The sequence below is a fragment of the Pongo abelii genome, chromosome X (assembly GCF_028885655.2).
Source record: "Pongo abelii isolate AG06213 chromosome X, NHGRI_mPonAbe1-v2.0_pri, whole genome shotgun sequence".
In the NCBI taxonomy this organism is placed as follows: Eukaryota; Metazoa; Chordata; class Mammalia; order Primates; family Hominidae; genus Pongo; species Pongo abelii.
Genome location: NC_072008.2, coordinates 18846915 through 18867156, shown reverse-complemented (window position 1 = coordinate 18867156; position 20242 = coordinate 18846915). Strand labels below are relative to the sequence as shown.

The window sequence follows — 20242 nt, the reverse complement described above, 5'->3', positions numbered from 1 at the left end:
AGAACTAGTTTATTTTTAAAGTAATAAGAAGAGCATACAAGAAAGAACAAAAACTTATTAATTCTTGGCATTAAGAATATACTATTCAAACTTAAAATATCAATGGGTTGGCCGGGCGCAGTGGCTCATGCCTGTAATCCCAACACTTCGGGAGGCTGAGGTAGGTGGATCACTTGAGGTCAGGAGTTCAAGACCAGCCTGGCCAACATGGTGAAACCCCATCTCTACTGAAAATACAAAAAATTAGCCAGGCGTGGTGGCATGCACCTGTAATCCCAGCTACTCGGGAGGGTGAAGCTGAGGCAGGAGAATCACTTGAACCTGGGAGGTGGAGGTTGCAGTGAGCTGAGATTGTGCCAGTGCACTCCAGCCTGGGCAACACAGTGAGACTCTGTCTCAAAAAGAAAAAAAAAATCAATGGGTTAAAGGTAACTAAAAGAAAGAATGGTTGGGAAAATACATTATTGGCCTGAAAGAGCAAGCAGATGACAAATCTCTTACTCTCATCATTTTGAGTAAAATCAAAATGATGAAAATCAGGAAGAATAAATAAGAGACTAGCATTCAAAGCCAAGAGACTTAATATGCCAATAATAAGCATTTCAAAATCAGGAAAGAGGAACAGATGAAGAGGCAATAATTACAAAAATAAGAGAGAACATTTTCTATGGTTAAAAAAAAGACTTCATTTTGAAGCTTGAAACACGACTTCTACACACAATTGATGGGGACAAAATCCCTACTACCTGGTAAAAAGATTAGAAGAGGCCAAAGAGAAAGAACAAGTTACAAAAGGAAAAGAATCAGCCTAGCATCAGACTTCTCATCTATAGTTGTGGAGGCAGGAGATGGTAGAATAAAATTTACAAATTAAAGAGGAAAAAGGACTTTGAACCAAGATTTCTACAGTGGCCAAGACATTAAGTTCTCAGGGTGATAGAAAAATACTTGCAGATGTGTAAGAGATCAACTATCACCAACAACATAAATTCTCAGGGTAACAGACATGCAAATGTGTAGTATTTAATATCACAAAAACAGCAAACATATATCAATTGCTTGTTATGTACCAGGCACAGTTTTAGGTGCTAGGAACACAGAAGTAAACAATACAAAGTCCCTGTATTCAAGCAGCCTGCATTCAGAGAAGATAGCATCCACATGCCCCACTGAGGAAAACACTCAACAAAACACTCTAACTAAATAACCATACTAACATTTAAAAGTCCCTGGCCAGACGCGGTGGCTCATGCCTATAATCCCAGCACTTTGGGAGGCCGAGGTGGGCAGATCACCTGAGGTTGGGAGTTCGAGACCAGCCTGACCAACATGGAGAAACCCTGTTTCTACTAAAAATACAAAATTAGCCAGGCATGGTGGCACATGCCTGTAATCCCAGCTACTTGGGAGGCTGAGGCAGGAGAATCACTTGAACCCAGGAGGCGGAGGTTGCGGTAAGCCAAGATTATGCCATTGCACTCCAGCCTGGGCAACAAGAGTGAAACTCCGTCTCAAAAAAATAAATAAAAAATAAAAAATAAAAGTCCTCAAGTCAGGGAAAGATCAAGAAGAAAGAATACAGATGTGAACAATGAATCGTGAAATATATAATTATATATAAATCAATATGACAATATGAAACTTGCATTTAAGTATTAAGCAAGGATTCCAGAAGTAGAAGAGACATGATATGAAGGAAAACCTAATAATGGTCAAGAACTAAAACTATGGTATGAGCAATAGCTAGGATTTACAGGGGAGGTGAGAGGAGAAAAATAAAATGCTCTAGAAATCTTAACTGAATGGGAGACATGGAGTATGTAAACAGTCATCTTATTGAGAGAGAGAGAAGGGATCGCAGTGGAAGAATAAAGTTATAGCTATTTGAGAAATACACACATACACATTATTTGCTAGAAATGTCAGAAGTGGGAAGGTAACCACTACTGAATGGAAAAGCTGGGTAAAAATTCCAAATAAAACAATAAAAAATAAAACTTTACCAGAACAGCAAAAAGAAAAGGAAAAGGGTGAAACAAAGTGAAATAGCAAAGTAGAAGAAAAAATTTCAAATACATCTGTTGTTATACTAAGTGTGAATGGGGTAAATTCTCTCATTAAAATACCAAGATTACCAGGCTGTGTTAAAATACAAAACCCAGGTATATATTGTTCATGAGAAATATACATTAAAAAGTAGGTAAGAGAAGGTTGAAAACGAGGTAGATGCAACAAAAAGAAAGCAAGAATGGAAATATTAATACTGGGCAAAGTAGAGTTTAAGATTAAAGTCCTAAACAGGATCACAAAGCAACATTATGTCATAATAAAAGTCACTTTATGAAAAAAATACAACTCATGAACTTATAGTCAATAAACAAAAGAACACATTTTTGCTTCATATATTTAACTACTAAATGCAAGAAGAAATTGTTTAAAAATACACAGTGTGTTATTCAGACTGAATTACTGCTTTAAAATAATGTCCATAAATTCTTTGGCACTCTGTTTACAAGGTGAAGCCTAATTTGCCTCCCCTTGAGTACAGGCAAGACTTACTGACTTGCTTCTCATGAAGAGAAAAAGAAAGCAAAAGTGATGATGTACAACTTTGGAGACTAAGTCATAAAAGACACTGCAGCTTCCTGCATGCTTTCTTTCTTGGATCACTCACTTTGGGGAAAGCCAGCTGCTCTGTCACAAGAATAATCAGGCAGCCTTGTGGAGAAGCCCATGTGGCTGTTCTGCCAACAGTCAGTGAGGAACTGAAATGCTGTGTCTACAGCCACATGAATGAACCATCTTGGAAATGGGTCCCTCAGCCCCAATCAACTTTTCAGATGACTGCAGCCCTGGCCAATAGTTTGACTGCTACCTCATGAGAGATCCTGAGCCAGAATCCATCCATCTAAGCTTGACCCAAATTTCTGACCCACAGAAACTGTGAGATACTAAATGTTTATAGTGTTAAGTCATTAAGTATTCAGGTAATTTGTTGCACAGCAACATAATATACATATTTAGGTACATATAATAGAAAAATATGGGAAAATTGAATATACAACCAATAAACCTGATTTAATAGATACATGAAGAACTTTGTGTATTACAAATAAGAGAATACAGCTGACCCTTAAACAACACAGGTTTGAAATGCATGGGTCCACTTATATGTGGCTCTTCTCCCTCTGCCACCCCTAGACAGCAAGACCAATCCCTCCTCAGCCTACTCAACATGAAGATAAAGACCTTGGTGATGATCCACTTCCACTTAATGAGTAGTAAATATATTTTCTCTTCTTTTATATATATATATATTTTTGTTGTTGTTGTTGTTGTTGTTGTTGAGAAAGAGAGTCTTGCCCTATTGCCTACATTGGAGTGCAGTGATGCAATCTCAGCTCACTGCAACCTCTGCCTCCCAGGCTCAAGCGATTCTCTGTAGATTATCTGTAGATTCTCAAGCGAATCCCTGCCTCAGCCTCTGTAGTAGCTGGGATTACAGGCCTGTGCCACCACGCCTGGCTAATTTTTGTATTTTTAGTAGAAACGGGGTTTCGCCATGTTGGCCAAGCTGGTCTTGATCTCCTGGCCTCAAGTGATCCGCCCACCTCGACCTCCCAAGGTGCTAGGATTACAGGCATGAGCTATTACACCTGGCCTAAGATTTTCTTAATATTTTTTTTCTCTAGCTTATAATTATATAACATACAAAATATGTGCTCATCAACTGTTTATGTTATTGCTAAGGCTTCCAGTCAACAGTAGGTTATTAGTTGTTAAGTTTTGGGGGAATGAAAAAATTATATGTGGATTTTCAACTGTATGGGGAATTGGTACCCCTAACCCCAGCATTGCTCAAGGCTCAACACTATAATTAATTTTTTATATGTCCACGGAACTTTTATGAGAATCAGTCTCGTACTTGACTTCAAAGAACTCTTAAGAAATTCAAAATAAGAAAAATGTCACAGGATACATTCTCATAAAAATGTGATTAGAAAAAAAGTCTAGCTCCTTGAATTAAGATTCTTGGAAATTAAAAATTATCATCTTACTAAGTATTGTATCAAAGAGAAAATTAAAAGCAAAATTACAAGTGCAATAGAAGGCCTAGTTAAAACTAAAACCAGAAAAGATGTGTAGCCTTAAACGCCTTCATTATTAAAGATGTTCACGAAAGACGGTATTCATCTTAGGAAATTAGAAAAAGAACAATAAAACCCATCAAATAAGGAGAAGAGCTGAAACTAAGGAAATGGAAAAGAAATAAAAAGGATAATTCGGGTTTATATAAACCCAAATTTTATTGGTTCTTTCTTTGAACCAATTTTATGATTTCCTTGAAAATCATCCATTTCCTAGCAAAACTGATTCAAAAGAAAAGGAAAACATGAACAGTGCACTGGCCCCATGTGGCTTTCTAGCAGAACTCTATTTTAATTTTCATGAGCAAATAGTTTTAATGTGACTTAAACCCATGATGCCCAACCTTGACTGCACATTAGAGTCACCTGGGTGACTGCAATATATAGCCAAGTTTGAGTTTGCAACCCAGGGATTCAAATTATTATAAGTAAGAGAAAAAGATGAAAATCTCTCCAACTCATTTTATGAAACCGGTATAACCTTAATTTCAAAATTTGAGGAATGCATACAATAGTCTAAAATTATATTTATTATGTTTGAATGGTAAACACACTTTCTATTGCGATGACAGATTTTCTTGTATTAAAACTTCTTATCTCAAATTAAACCAGAATTTGTTGTGGGTAAATTCTTTGCTACCTCTGTGATGTCTTATTTCACCTCTACTATGAGCAAAGAGTAATGAATGTCTTCAGTTAAACCTCATTTTAAGCCCCAAATAGTAATGGTCAACTAATCCATCCACCTTATGCAACACACTTGACACTCAATAAGTTTTAACCTTTTCAGAAAATCTTCAAGAATCTCACACGTCTTCAAGAGATTAAGACTTGTGATAATAAAGCTCATTCAACAGAGTATGTCACCATCTCTGAAAGTGATTCTAAAAGGAGTCCTGAATGTATACTGAACTCCTTTCAGTGTTAAGCCCCTCAAGACAACCGCATCAAAGAGGGCAAGACTCATTTGGATGTGTAAGATCTGCCCTGTTGTTCCAGGATTAGTCGTATTACTTTATATAGTTTGGGTTTGAATCCACTTTAGTCTTAGAGTAATAAGGGAACTAAAAAGCACACAGGATGATGAGGAAGTAGTCTACCGGGATGTGAGTGTCTAGGATATTTAGGATTCCGGCTACTGACATTTCTCCAGGTTTCCTTCAAAGAAGCAAAACCTCATGCCATAAAACATGCTTCACCCAGTTCCAGTAAACGAAACCCTCTGGCTCATTCTGCAGCTAATATGCAACAAACCATCTATGACATGGTGATTAAGTTGACAGATACAGAAAGTCCAGAGTAGCTACAACTCTGAACTGCAGTCAGATGACCTGTAGGGGGAAAAAATAGCAGACCATAATTAATTAACTTAAACAGAGACAAAAACCAGATGTTTCCCACAGTCTTGCCTATTTCCTATAGAAGCATTTTACAACAGACATCTGGAAGTTATCCCAATGAATTCGGACATTTCCTGAAGGCACATCAAACAATAAGCTGTGGTCAACTCCACGTTAATTTTCTTCTCCTGCAAACCCTATTTCAGAGGTCTGTTCTGATTGTAACATACTACCTTCACCTCAAAAGGAAACAAAAAAATTGGCCACTGTGGCAGTGTGAAGCATTTCAGTGATAGAAAATAAAATGTTTGACTACCTTCACAGCTGGAAAATTATGGGTGTAGGGGGTGGAGGATGGCGGGGAAGAGAGAAAAAAAAAGGAAAACAAGGCAGTAGGGCTTCCACTGGATAGCATCAGGATGGTACCCACGGGGTTAAGAGTTCATTAGCATCTCTCTGTTCACGTGCATCTCTTTTTCAGCGATAGGAGGTCACCACTCACGGCATCAATTTAACAAACTAATTTGGTGATACTTGATCTAAAATTTCAAGCTTTCTATTCAATGAGGGAAAAATGTCTTGTAATTTTACTAAGGCTGAGGCTATGAAAGAAGTATTTCAAACTGGTCACTCTAATTAAGCAAAAGGGCTGATTAAAATTAACTTTTTCAGAAAATAAAATCTAAAAATATGACCTAACTAATGTTATGTAAATTGCTTCACTTGATGATAAAATTATATTGAAGCCATGTAAAGTTGAGATGCCCTTTTAGCAAAGGTCTGTTGTGGTTAAGAGTATGGTACCCAGTGGGGAAGAGTCCTTTTCAAACCCAGATGCGATTCTGAGCTGAAAATGTTTCCCTTAGTATTAAGGTGCTAGCTGATACAATTTTTAAGGACAACCAAATATTAAAGAAACCAAAATCTCAAAACAATCAATGAAGAACAATAATTGCTATAAATCCCATCATTTATTGTAGGGCATCACAAAAAGTGTGTGAGAATAAAATCTTTCATGATCCTCCAGAACTTCCCTTCATGATTTAGGCACTTACTAAATTACTAAAATTCTTTGAAGAGATCGTCAGAAATGTCATCTCTTCCAGGAAGTCTTCCATAAGGTTAGGTGCTCTGCCAGTGGGTTCTCTTAGAACTCCATGCTGATCCCAATCATAACATGTCCAACCCTGAACTATCTTGTCTTTTTATCAGTCAACCTTCCCCACTAAACTGTGATGTCTTTGGGGCCAACAACTGTGTTTTAGTCATACTGTATTGCCAACCCTTAGTAGAGTGCCTCATTCATAATAGGTGTTTCATAAATATATGTTAAATCAACTTTGTATGGTCCTTTAGTGTTTATATGATACCTTGAACACTATAGGGACCAGATAAAAGTTTACTGAATGAATGCATTAGTAGACAGATTCTCTTTTGCATATGGTGAGTTATAATGATAGAAGTCTTGAACCAAACCAACCACTTGGATGAAGAGTAATATGGTGAGGCCTCTCAGTGACCCTACATTAGAATAGTCTCTCAGGCTGTGCCCTTAGTTGGCTTTGGGCCAGCCCCAGCCTTAGAGCCTATTCATGCTATGCTGTATAAAAGAATTGACGAGGAAGAAAGTGTCTAGCAAACCACCAATTGAGATGAATTAAAATTTTGTCTTAATTCAAAGCCTGAGGTTTTCCTACTTACTCTTTTGAGTGCTGGAGAGAATCAGTTAGTCATAGTATAACATAAACTTTGGTCACTTATAGCTCCAAAAATCTCCAACAGGATGTAGTTTGCCAAACTATTCCCCACAATTCAAGATCTATTGCTCTTAAAAACAATAATAAAATAAAGGTAAGTGAAAGCACGGCCACTAACTACTTCTAAACAAAAGATTAGGAGTCTGTGGTTACACCGATGTGACTCAATTGTAGCTTCTACCAATGAACCAGAGTCAGGTATGACATGTAATTGGGATTCAATCAGTTGTTGATGAATTGATTAGTACAAAGTATTACAGTGAGAAACAAAGACCATCACAGAAATTCTACCATTTCCCAAAGCAATCAAGTGATTGCTTAGGTCATAGTTATGCACCTCCTGTAATCTGAGCAGGCCACCTTCGTGTGTGATGCTACCAAGAGAAATCCATCACCCCCCAACCCCCTCACCACTCTCCTCCTTTGAGATGTGCTTCCTCCTTTCTTCCTTATCTATTTTTATGGCCCAATACTCTTCTCTTAACTAAGCTTTCTCTTTCTTCATGCTCTCTCATCCTCCTATTCCTAAGACCCAATATCCTCATTCATACTATAAGCATTGCTTAAATGGATTTTCCAGATCACTGAACCTTATTCCTTTGAAAGCTAAAATGCCTTTAAAAATTACTTTAACCATTTCGGTTGGAAGTTTTTAAAATGTGCCATTTGCTCCCTTTACTTCTTCTTATTTTTTTTCAGGTGGAGTCTCGCTCTGTTGCCCAGGCTGGAGTGCAGTGGCACGATCTCGGCTCACTGCAACCTCCGCCTCCCAGGTTTAAGTGATTCTTCTGCCTCAGCCTCCTGAGTAGCTGGGACTACAGGTGCGTGCCACCACGCCCAGCTAATTTTTGTATTTTTAGTAGGGATGGGGTTTCACCATATTGGCCAGGCTGCTCTTGAACTCCTGACCTCATGATCCACCTGCCTCGGCCTCCCAAAGTGCTGGGATTACAGGCATGAGCCACATGCCTGGTCCCCTTTACTTCTTAAGAGTATACACCTTATAACTTGAAACTCTCTTGACCTTGCAGGCTCATCAGTCTAAACATCCCCTCAGGCACTTCTGAGAAGGCAAGAACTCTCTTCCCTACACTCCACAGCTCCAGATCGCTGAGTATTAGTATTTCAGTTTTTATCTCATTTTTATAGTTCTGTCTTTTAATTTTCTTTTCTTTTCTTTTTTTTTTTTTTTCTGAGACAGAGTTTTGCTCTTGTCGCCCAGGCTGCAGTGCAATGGCGCAATCTTGGCTCACTGCAACCTCTGCCTCACGGGTTCAAGTAATTCTCCTGCCTCAGCCTCCCAGGTAGCTGGGATTACAGGCATGCACCACCATGCGAAGCTAATTATTTTTGTATTTAGTAGAGAATGGGGTTCCACCATGTTGGTTGGGCTGGTCTCGAACTCTTGACCTCAGGTGATCCACCCGCCTCAGCCTCCCAAAGTGCTGGGATTACAGGCGTGAGCCACCGTGCCGGGCCAGAACTTTTTAATTTTCATTGCTGTCAGTATGTCTGACTTTTCCCTCTTCACCTCCCACTCCCTAATCTGCTGTGGGGTGGGTAGCCAGACAGGCAAACTCATGTGAACCTTGTGTGAGAGAAGGTCTTTGAGTAAGAGGCCTAAGGCCTGTCCTGTGAGTAGGGTCCATTGGATTTATGTCAACAATTTCAAGCATTCAGAGACCCTTTTTACTTAATTCTGGGTTTGGGACATATGAGTGGTAAGTGAAGGTAAGTAAAGTAGACTGAAGTTTGACATTGGGATAGGTGGGGTATCACTGTCATTTATATTTATATAGAAACACTGTTTCCAGGACAGCTTGTATTCATGCTTTTAGGCCGCAGTACATTCATGCAAACTATCATCACTCTCCAGTTAAACTGCAGACAAAAATAAATGAGACAGAAAAGGGCAAAATGCTGACTTTGGTAAATCAGAGATCATCAGATGGCCGGGGCTTCCTCAGATATCTCTGTGTCCCGGCCTTTCATTTCCCTGCTTTTAACTTAGGACATTCTTTTGCTATAAGCTAAGAGACCAAGCACCATCACCCCCAAGCTCTACGTGTCATTCTCCTGTCTGAGACACCATTAAGTACACTACCTTTCCAGCTTCTTTTTTTCCTTTTTTTTTTTTTTTTTTGAGACAGAGTTTTGCTCGTCCCCCAGGCTGAAGTGCAATGGCACGATCTTGGTTCATTGCAACCTCCACCTCCCGGGTTCAAGCTATTCTCCTGCCTTGGCCTCCTGAGTAGCTGGGATTACAGGCACGCGCCACCACGTCTGGCTAATTTTTTTATTTTTGGTAGAGATGGGGGTTTCATCATGTTGACCAGGCTGGTCTCGAACTCCTGATCTCAAGTGATCTGTCCACCTCAGCCTCCTGAAGTGCTAGGATTACAGGCGTGAGCCACTGTGCCCGGCCTTTTTCCTTTTTCTAGATAAATGAAAGTAATGTATTTATTCACTTATTATAAATTCCTTTAAAATAATAATATAGTTTCCAGGTTTTCTGCTGTACCACTGTTGAAAATACTACTGATATTGTTATCAGCTATTTTCCCCATTGCTTTATCATTGTTGCTATTTTCTTCTTTTTTAAAAAATAAATTTTACCATGTACATTCAAGGTATAATATATCATGATGTTACAGAATACATATATATGGTAAAAAGGTTACTATAGTGAAGCAAATTAAAGTATCCATCATCTGACATAGTTACCCATTTTTTGTTTTTTTGTGGCAATAGCAGCTAAAATCTACTCATTTGGCATGAATCCCATATATGGTACAATTTTATTACCTATAGTCCTCATGTTGTACATTAGATCTCTTTTCAGTTTCTTAAAGTGGAAACTTGCTGTCATCAATGGCTCTTCCCTCGGTTTCCCCCCTTAAACCAGGCAGTTTCGAGATTCTGGTGTATATGTGGTTCATTCCATGTCCAAGATGCATTTTACCTTCTTCTCACTCACGCCTGCCAGAATTGTAATCCATGGCTCTTGCACACTTCTGTTTTCCAGACATCCCTCTCACCTCTCTACCCAAATCCATCCTAAATATAATAGTGCCCTAGTCTTTCATCACTGGGCTAGCAATCTCCATTTCCTTAGCACTGTCATTGGTTAGCTCTCCAAATATATCTTGCTTGCATTTGAATGCTATATTTTCACCTTTAGTTCCTTTTATAGTACTTCTTACCACCCACCTCCTCCTGTTCAATCTTTACATTAGCACCTTCCAGTTTTATATGTTCCATATAGTTTTGCAGACAGAATTAAAGAAATATGTTAGAATTCTCTTTTATCATCTGTCTACTCCAGAGTCCTATCCCTTATCGCACTTTCATACGAAATAAAGAAATTTTCTTTTCTAAATGCCTTGGAATTTAGTGACTACGTTCCCGATTTAATTTACTCAACTATTTTCCCTTTTATATATTTCCCAAGACTCTAGATAAAGAATGACCAGATTTGTTGTTGTTCTCCACATACCCTGCCCCCTGCTCCTTCCTCACATTGTAATTGTCAACAATAGCCGGACCGCACTTCTGAACATTTGGTGTGGAGCTACGTCCCAAGTTAAATAAATTCCATCCCCGTCCATCCTTTCACCTCTCCCACGGCACTCCAGTGGGGCCAGCAGAATCCCCATTTCATGGTCAATGAAGCCCCTTCCACCTTGAACTTATTCAGAAAGGCTTCTCTCCTCCATAGGCCTGGGCTTCCTCCAGAGCGCAGCAGCACTCCCGACTCCTGCAGCCCTTCTGAAGGAAAGGACCCACCCGTCCCCAGGACACCCACCTCAGGCCCAGGAGCAGGGGAGGCTCAGCTTGCCCGCAGGGCTGCTCACAGAGAAACACCCCACCACCCTCCGTTCAGGCCCATGACCTCTGACTAAACTTCCTTCCCCTGCTCCTCATCTGGGTCCACGTGGTGCCCCCCACTGTTGAACACACCTGCTTTCCAGGTCCTTGCCCACCTCATCGCCAATATTCTCTTTCGATGGCTTGGGCCGCCCATGTTCTAGGCTCCACCCTAGGGCATCCCTTGCCCTGGGACTGCTCCCCCTGCAGTTCCCACCATCCTACCTCCTAAGGCCCTCACTGCAGTCAGCCTGCTCCCTGACACAGTCGGTCAGCATTCCAGTCCTACTACCCTCCTACTTCTCCCAGTTGACTGGCCCATCCTGGCTTCTCTTACTTCCCTACCCAGCTTGGATTCTGTGGCTGATGTCCAGAATTGCTCTTTCACCAGCCCCCTCGGCTCCCTGCAAGCAAACCTTCACCTGGACTTCCTACACCAACCTGCTATTTGGGACACCTCCTAACACTCTCTGACAGTCACACTCTAAGTCCTGGCTTGGGCCCGCTGAAGTCTCAATGGAACATCTTCCTAGGTGCTGGCTCCACCCACTCCTGGTTTGGCCTGTCCCCTTCCCTTCCAAGCTGCTAATCTAATGCATGAAGTGAAAACCTTGTATTTCTATTATAATTTATTATTTTAAAAATGCTTTTGGATACTTATTTTATCCAGAAGACAACCTCTTATGGGGGTGGAAGCTCAAGATAATATTGCAGCTGAAAAAAAAATTGCAGTTCATGGAGGTTGTATGGCTCACTCAAGCTCTCACAGCCTCAAAGAGTGGAACTGATTGGTCATCAAAATGTGGCAGGCCAGGTCTCACTAACACAGGCCTCCATAACAACTGTTTCAGTACTGACTGAGTGGTTCAGTTAAATATTAAAAGCTCAAAGAGCCAGTGCCCTATACAAAGGCTGGAATGTAACAAAAGCCCACCAAGAGTTTTGTCTAGGCCTTTCCTGGGCCTTAAAGCACGGCAAGATAACGAAGGAATTCTTAACAGGACCTATTTAGGATTAAACAAGTTTTATTGGGGGTCTGAAGAAACTCCACAGGTCTCCACAAACAAGTTTATTGGGGGTCTAAAGGAACTCCCCAACATCCATGATTTAGCAGGAGACAAGATAAGGGTAATCATCCCAGCACCTGGACCCATTTAGATTAAGTAAATTTACTGAGGCTCCAGAGGAAGGTCTTCAGGACCCAGACCTTAGTTATAGACTAAAAGAAGTTAATCACTTAAGTCTTGAGACGAATGCACACTTACATGTAGACATATAGCTTAGAAGGTATATAAGCTCTGGAAAACTTTGTAATTTTGAGTTGGTCTGGTGATAATTTCCAGGCCTTCTCCCTGTAGCCACTTACAGAAATAAAAACTCTCTTCCTTCCCAGTTCATCTGCATCTTGTTATTGGGCCATGAGAAATAGCAGCCTAACACTCAGTTTGGTCCAGGAACAATAATGTTAGAGGCGTTTGAACCAGAGCATGCAGAAACCGCAATTACTTTTGCACCAACCTAATAAAACAGTTCCAGTAAAGAAGCCAGCTAAAACCCACCAAAACCAAGATGGCAACAAGAGTGACCTCTGGTCATTCTCACGGCTACACTCCCACCAGCACCAGGACAGTTTGCAAATGCCATGGCAACCTCAGGAAGTTACCCTATATGGTCTAAAAAGGGGAGGCATGAATAATCCACCCCTTGTTTAGCATATCATCAAGAAATAACCATAAAAATGGGCAACCAGCAGCCCTTGGGGATGCTCTGTCTATGGAGTAGCCATTCTTTTATTCCTTTACTTTCTTAATAAACTTGCTTTCACTTTATTCTATGGACTCACCCTGAATTCTTTCTTGTGCAAGATCCAAGAATCCTTTCTTGGGGTCTGGATCGGGACCCCTCTCTGGTAACAATAATAATCAGAACATATTTTCTTTCCACCCATGTGAGATACCTATGCTATGCCCAATTATTTGACATGCTAGTTGTGGGGATCAGAGGGGTAGGTGAGCAATAAATGCATTAATCAAAAAGAGACATTCAGAAGACCCGTGTAAAGTGGTAACCACCGTGAGGGCAGGGACCTCAAGATCAGTTTTCTATATGCAGTCAGCCATCCCTGAAGCAAACATTCAGGCTGCAACTCTGGGACCTCAAGATCAGTTTTCTATATGCAGTCAGCCATCCCTGAAGCAAACATTCAGGCTGCAACTCTGGGACCTCAAGATCAGTTTTCTATATGCAGTCAGCCATCCCTGAAGCAAACATTCAGGCTGCAACTCTGGGACCTCAAGATCAGTTTTCTATATGCAGTCAGCCATCCCTGAAGCAAACATTTAGGCTGCAGCTCTAGGCCCAGAGACAGAAAAAAATCCAATCAAAGAGATGCAGAGAAATTCCATGCTGGCCAAGCAGTTTTGTGCCCTCTGTGCTGGCTCTCACAAGCCAAATGCAATAAATGAAGAGGAGGCACAGCATTGGAAGAACAACTGAGCCCATGGATGGCGAATCAGGGGAGAAAAGAGAGCATGCTGGAACTTATTCCTTATCATAGGCAACTCCACTCATGCATAATTAGTGTGCACTGGAAGAGAAGACTGGTATGTGACATGCTCATCCCTGAACAAAATTAAAATAAAACAGACTGCATCCCTCCCCATCCTGTACCATCTAGACATTTATGATGTGATAAAGACAATAAATACAATCCAGTACAAATCCTAATGGATACATAGACAACAATAATGTAGAATGAAGGCCCAAAGTACAATTTTTTAAAAATTTATGAGATGTGTGTTAAAAAAAAAAGATATGGCTCTACCAATCTTTGAGCCTCCTGGTTAAAAACAGTAGCATTATATCTGTATTTGTACATATCTCTAGTAAAACTAATATTGTTATCTGCCCTAAGACTGCCCTCCCCCAAGAAAAATGCTAATATTTAGCAAAATCATCATTTACCTTGTAGAAGATCAAAAAAAGATCATCCAGTTTCCCATGCAAATCACCTGCAGTGCAAATGAAAAATCAGTATTCAGTAGAAAACAAGATGCAATGCCCATTTTTAAAAGTGAAATACTGCTGATCCACTCCAAGTGTTCTCAGGGCATTGGGTCTTTATCCTATGACGATGTTAATTTGACAGGCAATTTGTCTCCACAGCACTCTTCTCTTCCTCTCCTATAGTGGGGACAGCATCTAGTGCTTCAATTACCTGTTCAGTCCAGTCATTTGCACAGGGCTTCGATCACTCTGGGCCAAGCACTGTGCTAAGGGTTTTACATGAATTATCTACTTCAGTCCTTACAACCACTCTATGAGATGGGTTTTATCTTCATCATTCTCATCTTACAAATGAGGCTCAGAGTAGTTAAGTAAGTTATGCAAAGATACCCAGCCATCAAGTATCAGAGCAAGAATTCAAACCCAACTTTAACTCACTTCAAAACTCAAGCTTGACTGGGTGTGATGGCTCACACCTGTTATCCCAGCACTTTGGGAGGCCAAGGCAGACGGATCATTTGAGCCTAGGAGTTCAAGACCAGCCTGGTCAACATAGCGAAACCCCGTCTCTACTAAAAATACAAAAATTAGCTGTGCATGGTGGCACACGCCTGTAATCCCGGCTACTTGTGGGGGCTGAAGCATGAGAATCGCTTGAACCCGGGAGGTGGAGGTTGCAGTGAGCTGAGATTGCACCACTGCACTCCAGCCTGGGCGACAGAACAAGACTCCATCTCAAAAAAAAAAAAAAAAAAAAAAAAAATTAGCCAGGTTTGGTGGTACACACCTGTGATCCTAGCTACTCAGGAGGCTGACTGAAGTGGGAAGATTGCTTGACCCTGGGGAGTCGAGGCTGCAGTGAGCTGTGATCATGCCACCACACTCCAGCCTGGGTGACAAAGTGAGACCCTGTCTCAAAAATAAAACAAAAAACAAAAAACCCCTCAGGCTCTTAGCGATTATTCTGTACACCCACATTGTAATCCCTAGGAGAGCAGCAACAGTATCTATTGTAGTCAGCATTGAATCCCCAAGTGCCTACCATAGGACCCAGTGGATAAGAGGCACTCAATAAATACATTTCTTGGCTAAGTATATAGCTTTTTAAGGCCATGTTTTCAATATACTCCAGTAGCAGCATCTGAAATTTAAACATTGTGAGTAGATAGTTGACATTCTTTGATGAGACATAGAAAAAAAATGAAAGCCAACTAGGGGAGATCATGAGTATCTGAAGCCATTAATTAAAAAATAAGGCCAGCCACGGTGGCTCATGCCTGTAATCTCAGCACTTTGGGAGGCTGAGGCAGGTGGATCACTTGAGGCCAGGAGTTCAAGGCCAGCCTGGCCAACATGATAAGACCGTGTCTCTATTAAAAATACAAAAATTAGCCAGGTGTGGTGGCGCGCACCTGTAATCCCAGCTACTCAGGAGGCTGAGGCAGGAGAATCGCTTGAGCCCTGGGAGGCAGAGGTTGCAGTGAGCTGAGATCACTCCACTACACTCCAGCCTGGGCGACAGAGAGAGACTCTGTCTCAAAAAATAGCAATAATAATGAGTGACTATGTGAATATCCAAAAGCCCTATTTGGATAACTATTTCTAGGTAAAATATCTTTCATAAGTTCTGCTCATACATTTTTATTCTTTGTATCCAACTTAATTACTATAGAATTTAATTTACGAATACTTTTCCCTCAGTTTGCTTAAAATCCCACAACCAAGATTAACCAAATATATGCAACAGAAGACTCCAAATATACTGGGAATAATAAAATAGAAATTCTATATCACCAGCACTTATTTATAAAATACTACTATAATATTATTAGCATATTAGTATCATTGTGTGCTTAAATCTCATTGCTTTCATATGGTCTCATTCTAAATCTAAGGACATAAAGATGGGAGGACTCTTTACTTAGTTTAATATTTTTAACTTCTAGTTGGACAGCAAAAGAAAAACTTGTACCATGGGAAGAAGGACAGAAAGATATTTCCACTGCCAACAAAAACATGAGTGCAGAATTGGTTATCATTTATAATATAACTGCAGACTAAAAATCCTCTTAAATTTCATGCATGCTGAAAACTATGGGGCATATTTAGATGTACATGTAAAAAAATGCATCTCACAATTAAAATAATAGCAAATTTTCATCACAATCTCTCCCCCTTTCCTAACACCGTCTTAAACAGAAGATGGTTTTGAAGTTATGGCCCCAATTTTAAATTTTATTATAAATAATCACGAAATTTTTGAAGTTAAATGAGCTGTTAAAAATGGAAAATAATAATATTCCCATGTTAAGAAAACCCACTGGCTTTGTCTTTTCCCCCTACCAATGGTGCTACATGAAAAAGTCTAGAAATAAGTGCCAAGATGTGGAAATCTTTAACGAATGGAGACGTCCAATTAAGTCATGCACTAATCTTTGTCTCATGATGGAAAATGAACCATCAGGTACATAATGCGAGTCAGGATGGCAGATGTGGGGCTGCCTCTAACGTGGGATACAGAAGACCTGATTTTAATTCTGATCCTGCCACTTTTCTCTCTGAGCTTCAATTTCACCCATAAGAGCAAGGAATAAACTAGAGAACCCTTCAGTTCTCACACTGTGGGATTCTAGGACTGCCCTGCCCTGTAATTAACGTGTGTCTTCTTCCAGATCCTTTTGGCAAGGATGAGTCTATAGTGGCTCCCAGTGAAACACAGGGGAGCGGATCCCATTCTCAGTTTGGGCTATTCTATATATCCTAAGAGCACACCTAGCCCTGGCCTCACAGGCTTCACAGGGTGGCATGGCTTTCTGAGCCTCATGACCCAAAGTCTCTATTTTCCATGAAAAGGCCAGGTGAGGCCTTGAATAAAAGACCCCCCACTGCTGAGATGAATCATCTGCTAGTCAGAGACGTGATGCCTGATGAGGCTGGAAATGAACCATTAGAGACTCTTCAAAAACCTGAGTCAGGGCATGTCATGAGGTAGGCACTGCTACATCAAGTCCCTGCCACCACTATCAGACGCTAGAAATGCAAATAGTTTAATTAGATTGTCAAATTCAGTTCTACCTGCCAGAATAAGAGAAATGCAGGCTAAAAACTAATTTGGAAAATAACAATCACTGTTTTGTAACCTAAAGGCTTAATTAGAAGTTAAGGGAATTGCTGTTCCTTCCACGCACCCCACTCTCAAACGGTTGCAAGCATGCTGAGCACCAACTGTGAGGAATTTCAATGTGTACTGTTTCTTGAAGCAATATCCTGCCAGGCTGGCCTATATGATAGCAAAATCTCAAATCTTGTTATTTAAAAGAACAAGAAACAGATTTCTGGGACATTCCCACTCTTCTAAAAGCTGCAGAGACCAGTTGGAAAAATCTAAAACAGCAGCCAAGGGCAGAGAAGAATTTAATCTTCACCCCGCCACGGGCTTTTCTCTTCCCAGCATAAGTGGCACGCAGAGGCCCACCTAGAAAAAGCAACGTGGAACAAAGATAATGAGAGCTAGACGGAGGGCAAAGAATGCTTATTCCACCCATGGGTGGTTTTTCCATATTAAAATGCTGTCTGCCTTTATAAAAAGCTATGAGCTCTTTAATTTCTCACATAATTAATTCCTGCCAGCTGGTATGCAAAACAAAGACAAGATGGGGAACAGTATTATCATGATAGATAATTCTATATTAACATTTTTCCCTTAACACAGTCCAATTTACACAGTTTTCAAGTTAGGCAAACAATGTAGGACCAAGAGGCTCCTAAATATTAATTTGACAACTCTGCTCTGAAACTTACCACAGATTGTTACCTCTTTGGAGGGAGAAGTTTGTATGTGAGTGAAATTCGGCATTTGCTTCAGGACTTTCTTGGTTTCAAATAGCACCTCTAAGACATAATGGGCATGAAGTATCTGTGAGGGGGAAGCAGAGGAAGTAGATGTAATGAACAAGGAAGAAAGACATGACTGTATAGAAAACTGTAAAGGTGGAGCACGCACACACGTTTCAGGTCACTGTATTTCAGGATAACCTTTCAATTATTCTGAAATAGATCATTCTAGCACGGTGTCTGGCATATAATAAGCCCTCAGTGGACGTGTGTAACGGAGAAAATGAATCATCATCCCAGGTCCTTAGAGCCCAAGAGAAAAAGAAAAAGGAGAGGGAGAATGAAAAAAAACTATAAATACATACTCCAAAATATAATACAGCAGAGATGTGACTACCACACAAATTTAACGTATTTTAATAGGTCAAAACTATTTAGACCTATCGTCATATTGGACCTATGTTGTCCAATATGGCAGCCACTAGCCACATGGAGCTACTGAGCATGTGAAATGGAGCTAATCTGAATTGAAATGTGCTGTAAGTGAAAAATTCACAATGGATTTTCAAGCTCTTTCCTTTTTTGTGGTGGGGAAGAGATAGGGTCTCACTATGTTGCCCAGGCTGGTCTCGAACTCCTGGTCTCAAATGATCCTCCTGCCTCAGCCTCCCAAAGTGTTGGGTTTATAGGTATGAGCCACCACCCCCAGCCACATGTAATCTATTGATTCCCAACACTGGCTTCAGTGTTACCTTAGCTTATCATTGTAGTTTTTCTGGTCCATTGGTAGTACTTATCAGAGTAACTGTTGCCTAAAGGGGAAGTTTTCTTTTTTAAAAAAGCTAAATCAACAAATATTCACTGAGAATATATTGCAACAACAGAAAATTATTATGAAAATAATTTCTCTGGGTCTTTGGACTGACTAAAATCATTTTGGTCATACTAGTCCTTGCCTATAAGGCTATCTTTCCATAGCATTAGAATTATATTTACAACTGCAATATTAAATGCTCAAGATGATTAACTCAGATGGCAGTTTCTCCATTTATAAATATATTCAGGTTAAATAACCACTTGAATAAAATAGTCACATTCTTTTAAGTTGGAGGAAAATACTACCTTTAAAGAATATTTCTTTTTAAAAAAGTAGTTTTAGGGCCGGGCACAGTGGCTCACACCTGTAATCCTAGCACTTTGGAAGGCCGAGGCGGGCAGATCACTTGAGGTCAGAAGTTCGAGACCAGCCTGGCTAACATGGTGAAACCCCATCTCTATTAAAAATACAAAAATTAGCCAGGCATGGTGGTATGCGCCTGTAGTCCCAGCTACTCAGGAGGCTGAGGCAGGAGAATCGCTTGAACCCGGGAGGCGGAGGTTGCAGTGAGCCGAGATTGCGCCATTGCACTCCAGCCTGGGCAACAGAGCAAGACTCTATCTCAAAAAAAGTAGTTTTAAAATGGAGAAACAAGTCAATTTTTTAGTTGAAATATAATTTTAAACAGTAGAAATGGGTAAAACAATGAAAAGTCATTTTCCGTCTCCCTCAGATCTTATTCCCCTAATCTCTACCCCTAGAAACAGCCACTGTTAAAAGTATCGTATCTTTCCCAGAAATATTCTATGTGTTTGCAAGCATACAAAAATCAATATAACCACAGATGAATACGAAAATGCATGTATAAACATATAATCCCTTAAATACAATGTGCTATAGCCATACAAAGTAACATTACTCAGCTAAAAATAGGAAGGAAGTACTGATCCATGCTACCACGGATGAACTCTGGAAACAAGCCAAGCAACAGATGCCAGGCACAAAAGGCCACCTATATTGTATGATTCCACTTACAGGAAGTGTTCGTATTAGACAAATCCATAGAGAAAGAAGGTAAATTAGTATTGCCAGGGGCTGGGGGAGGGAGCAACTGGGAGTGACTGCTAATGGGTAAAGGGTTTTGTTTGGGGGTGATGAAAATGTTCTGGAATTACATAGTGGTGATGGTTGCACAACATTTTTAATATACTAAAAACTGTTGAACCATACACTCTTTTTTGGGGGGAGGTGGGGGGATGGAGTCTCACTCTGTCGCCCAGGCTGGAGTGCAGTGGCACGATCTCGGCTCACTGTAACCTCTGCTTCCTGGGTTCAAGTGATTATCGTGCCTCAGCCTCCCGAGTAGCTGGGATTACAGGCACGTGCCACCATGCCCAGCTGATTTTTGTATTTTTAGTAGAGACAGGGTTTCACCATGTTGGCCAGGCTGGTCTCAAATTCCTGACCTCAAGT

General features: G+C 40.5%; 1 protein-coding gene across 12 annotated transcripts in view; it reads right to left on the bottom strand.

Moving 5' to 3' along the window:
* PPEF1 (protein phosphatase with EF-hand domain 1) overlaps positions 1-20242 on the bottom strand; it is a 150930-nt gene that overhangs the window by 52026 nt on the left and 78662 nt on the right. For all 12 annotated transcript variants that reach the window (XR_010138967.1, XM_054544376.2, XM_063721187.1 and 9 more), the window contains 2 exons: positions 17920-18034; positions 14077-14123 (listed from right to left, as the gene is read on the bottom strand). Coding sequence is in view for 11 of the 12 variants with exons in the window: in XM_054544376.2 (XP_054400351.1) it covers positions 14077-14123; positions 17920-18034 (162 nt within the window). In the remaining variant the exon portion in view is untranslated. The remainder of the gene's footprint in view (positions 1-14076; positions 14124-17919; positions 18035-20242) is intronic.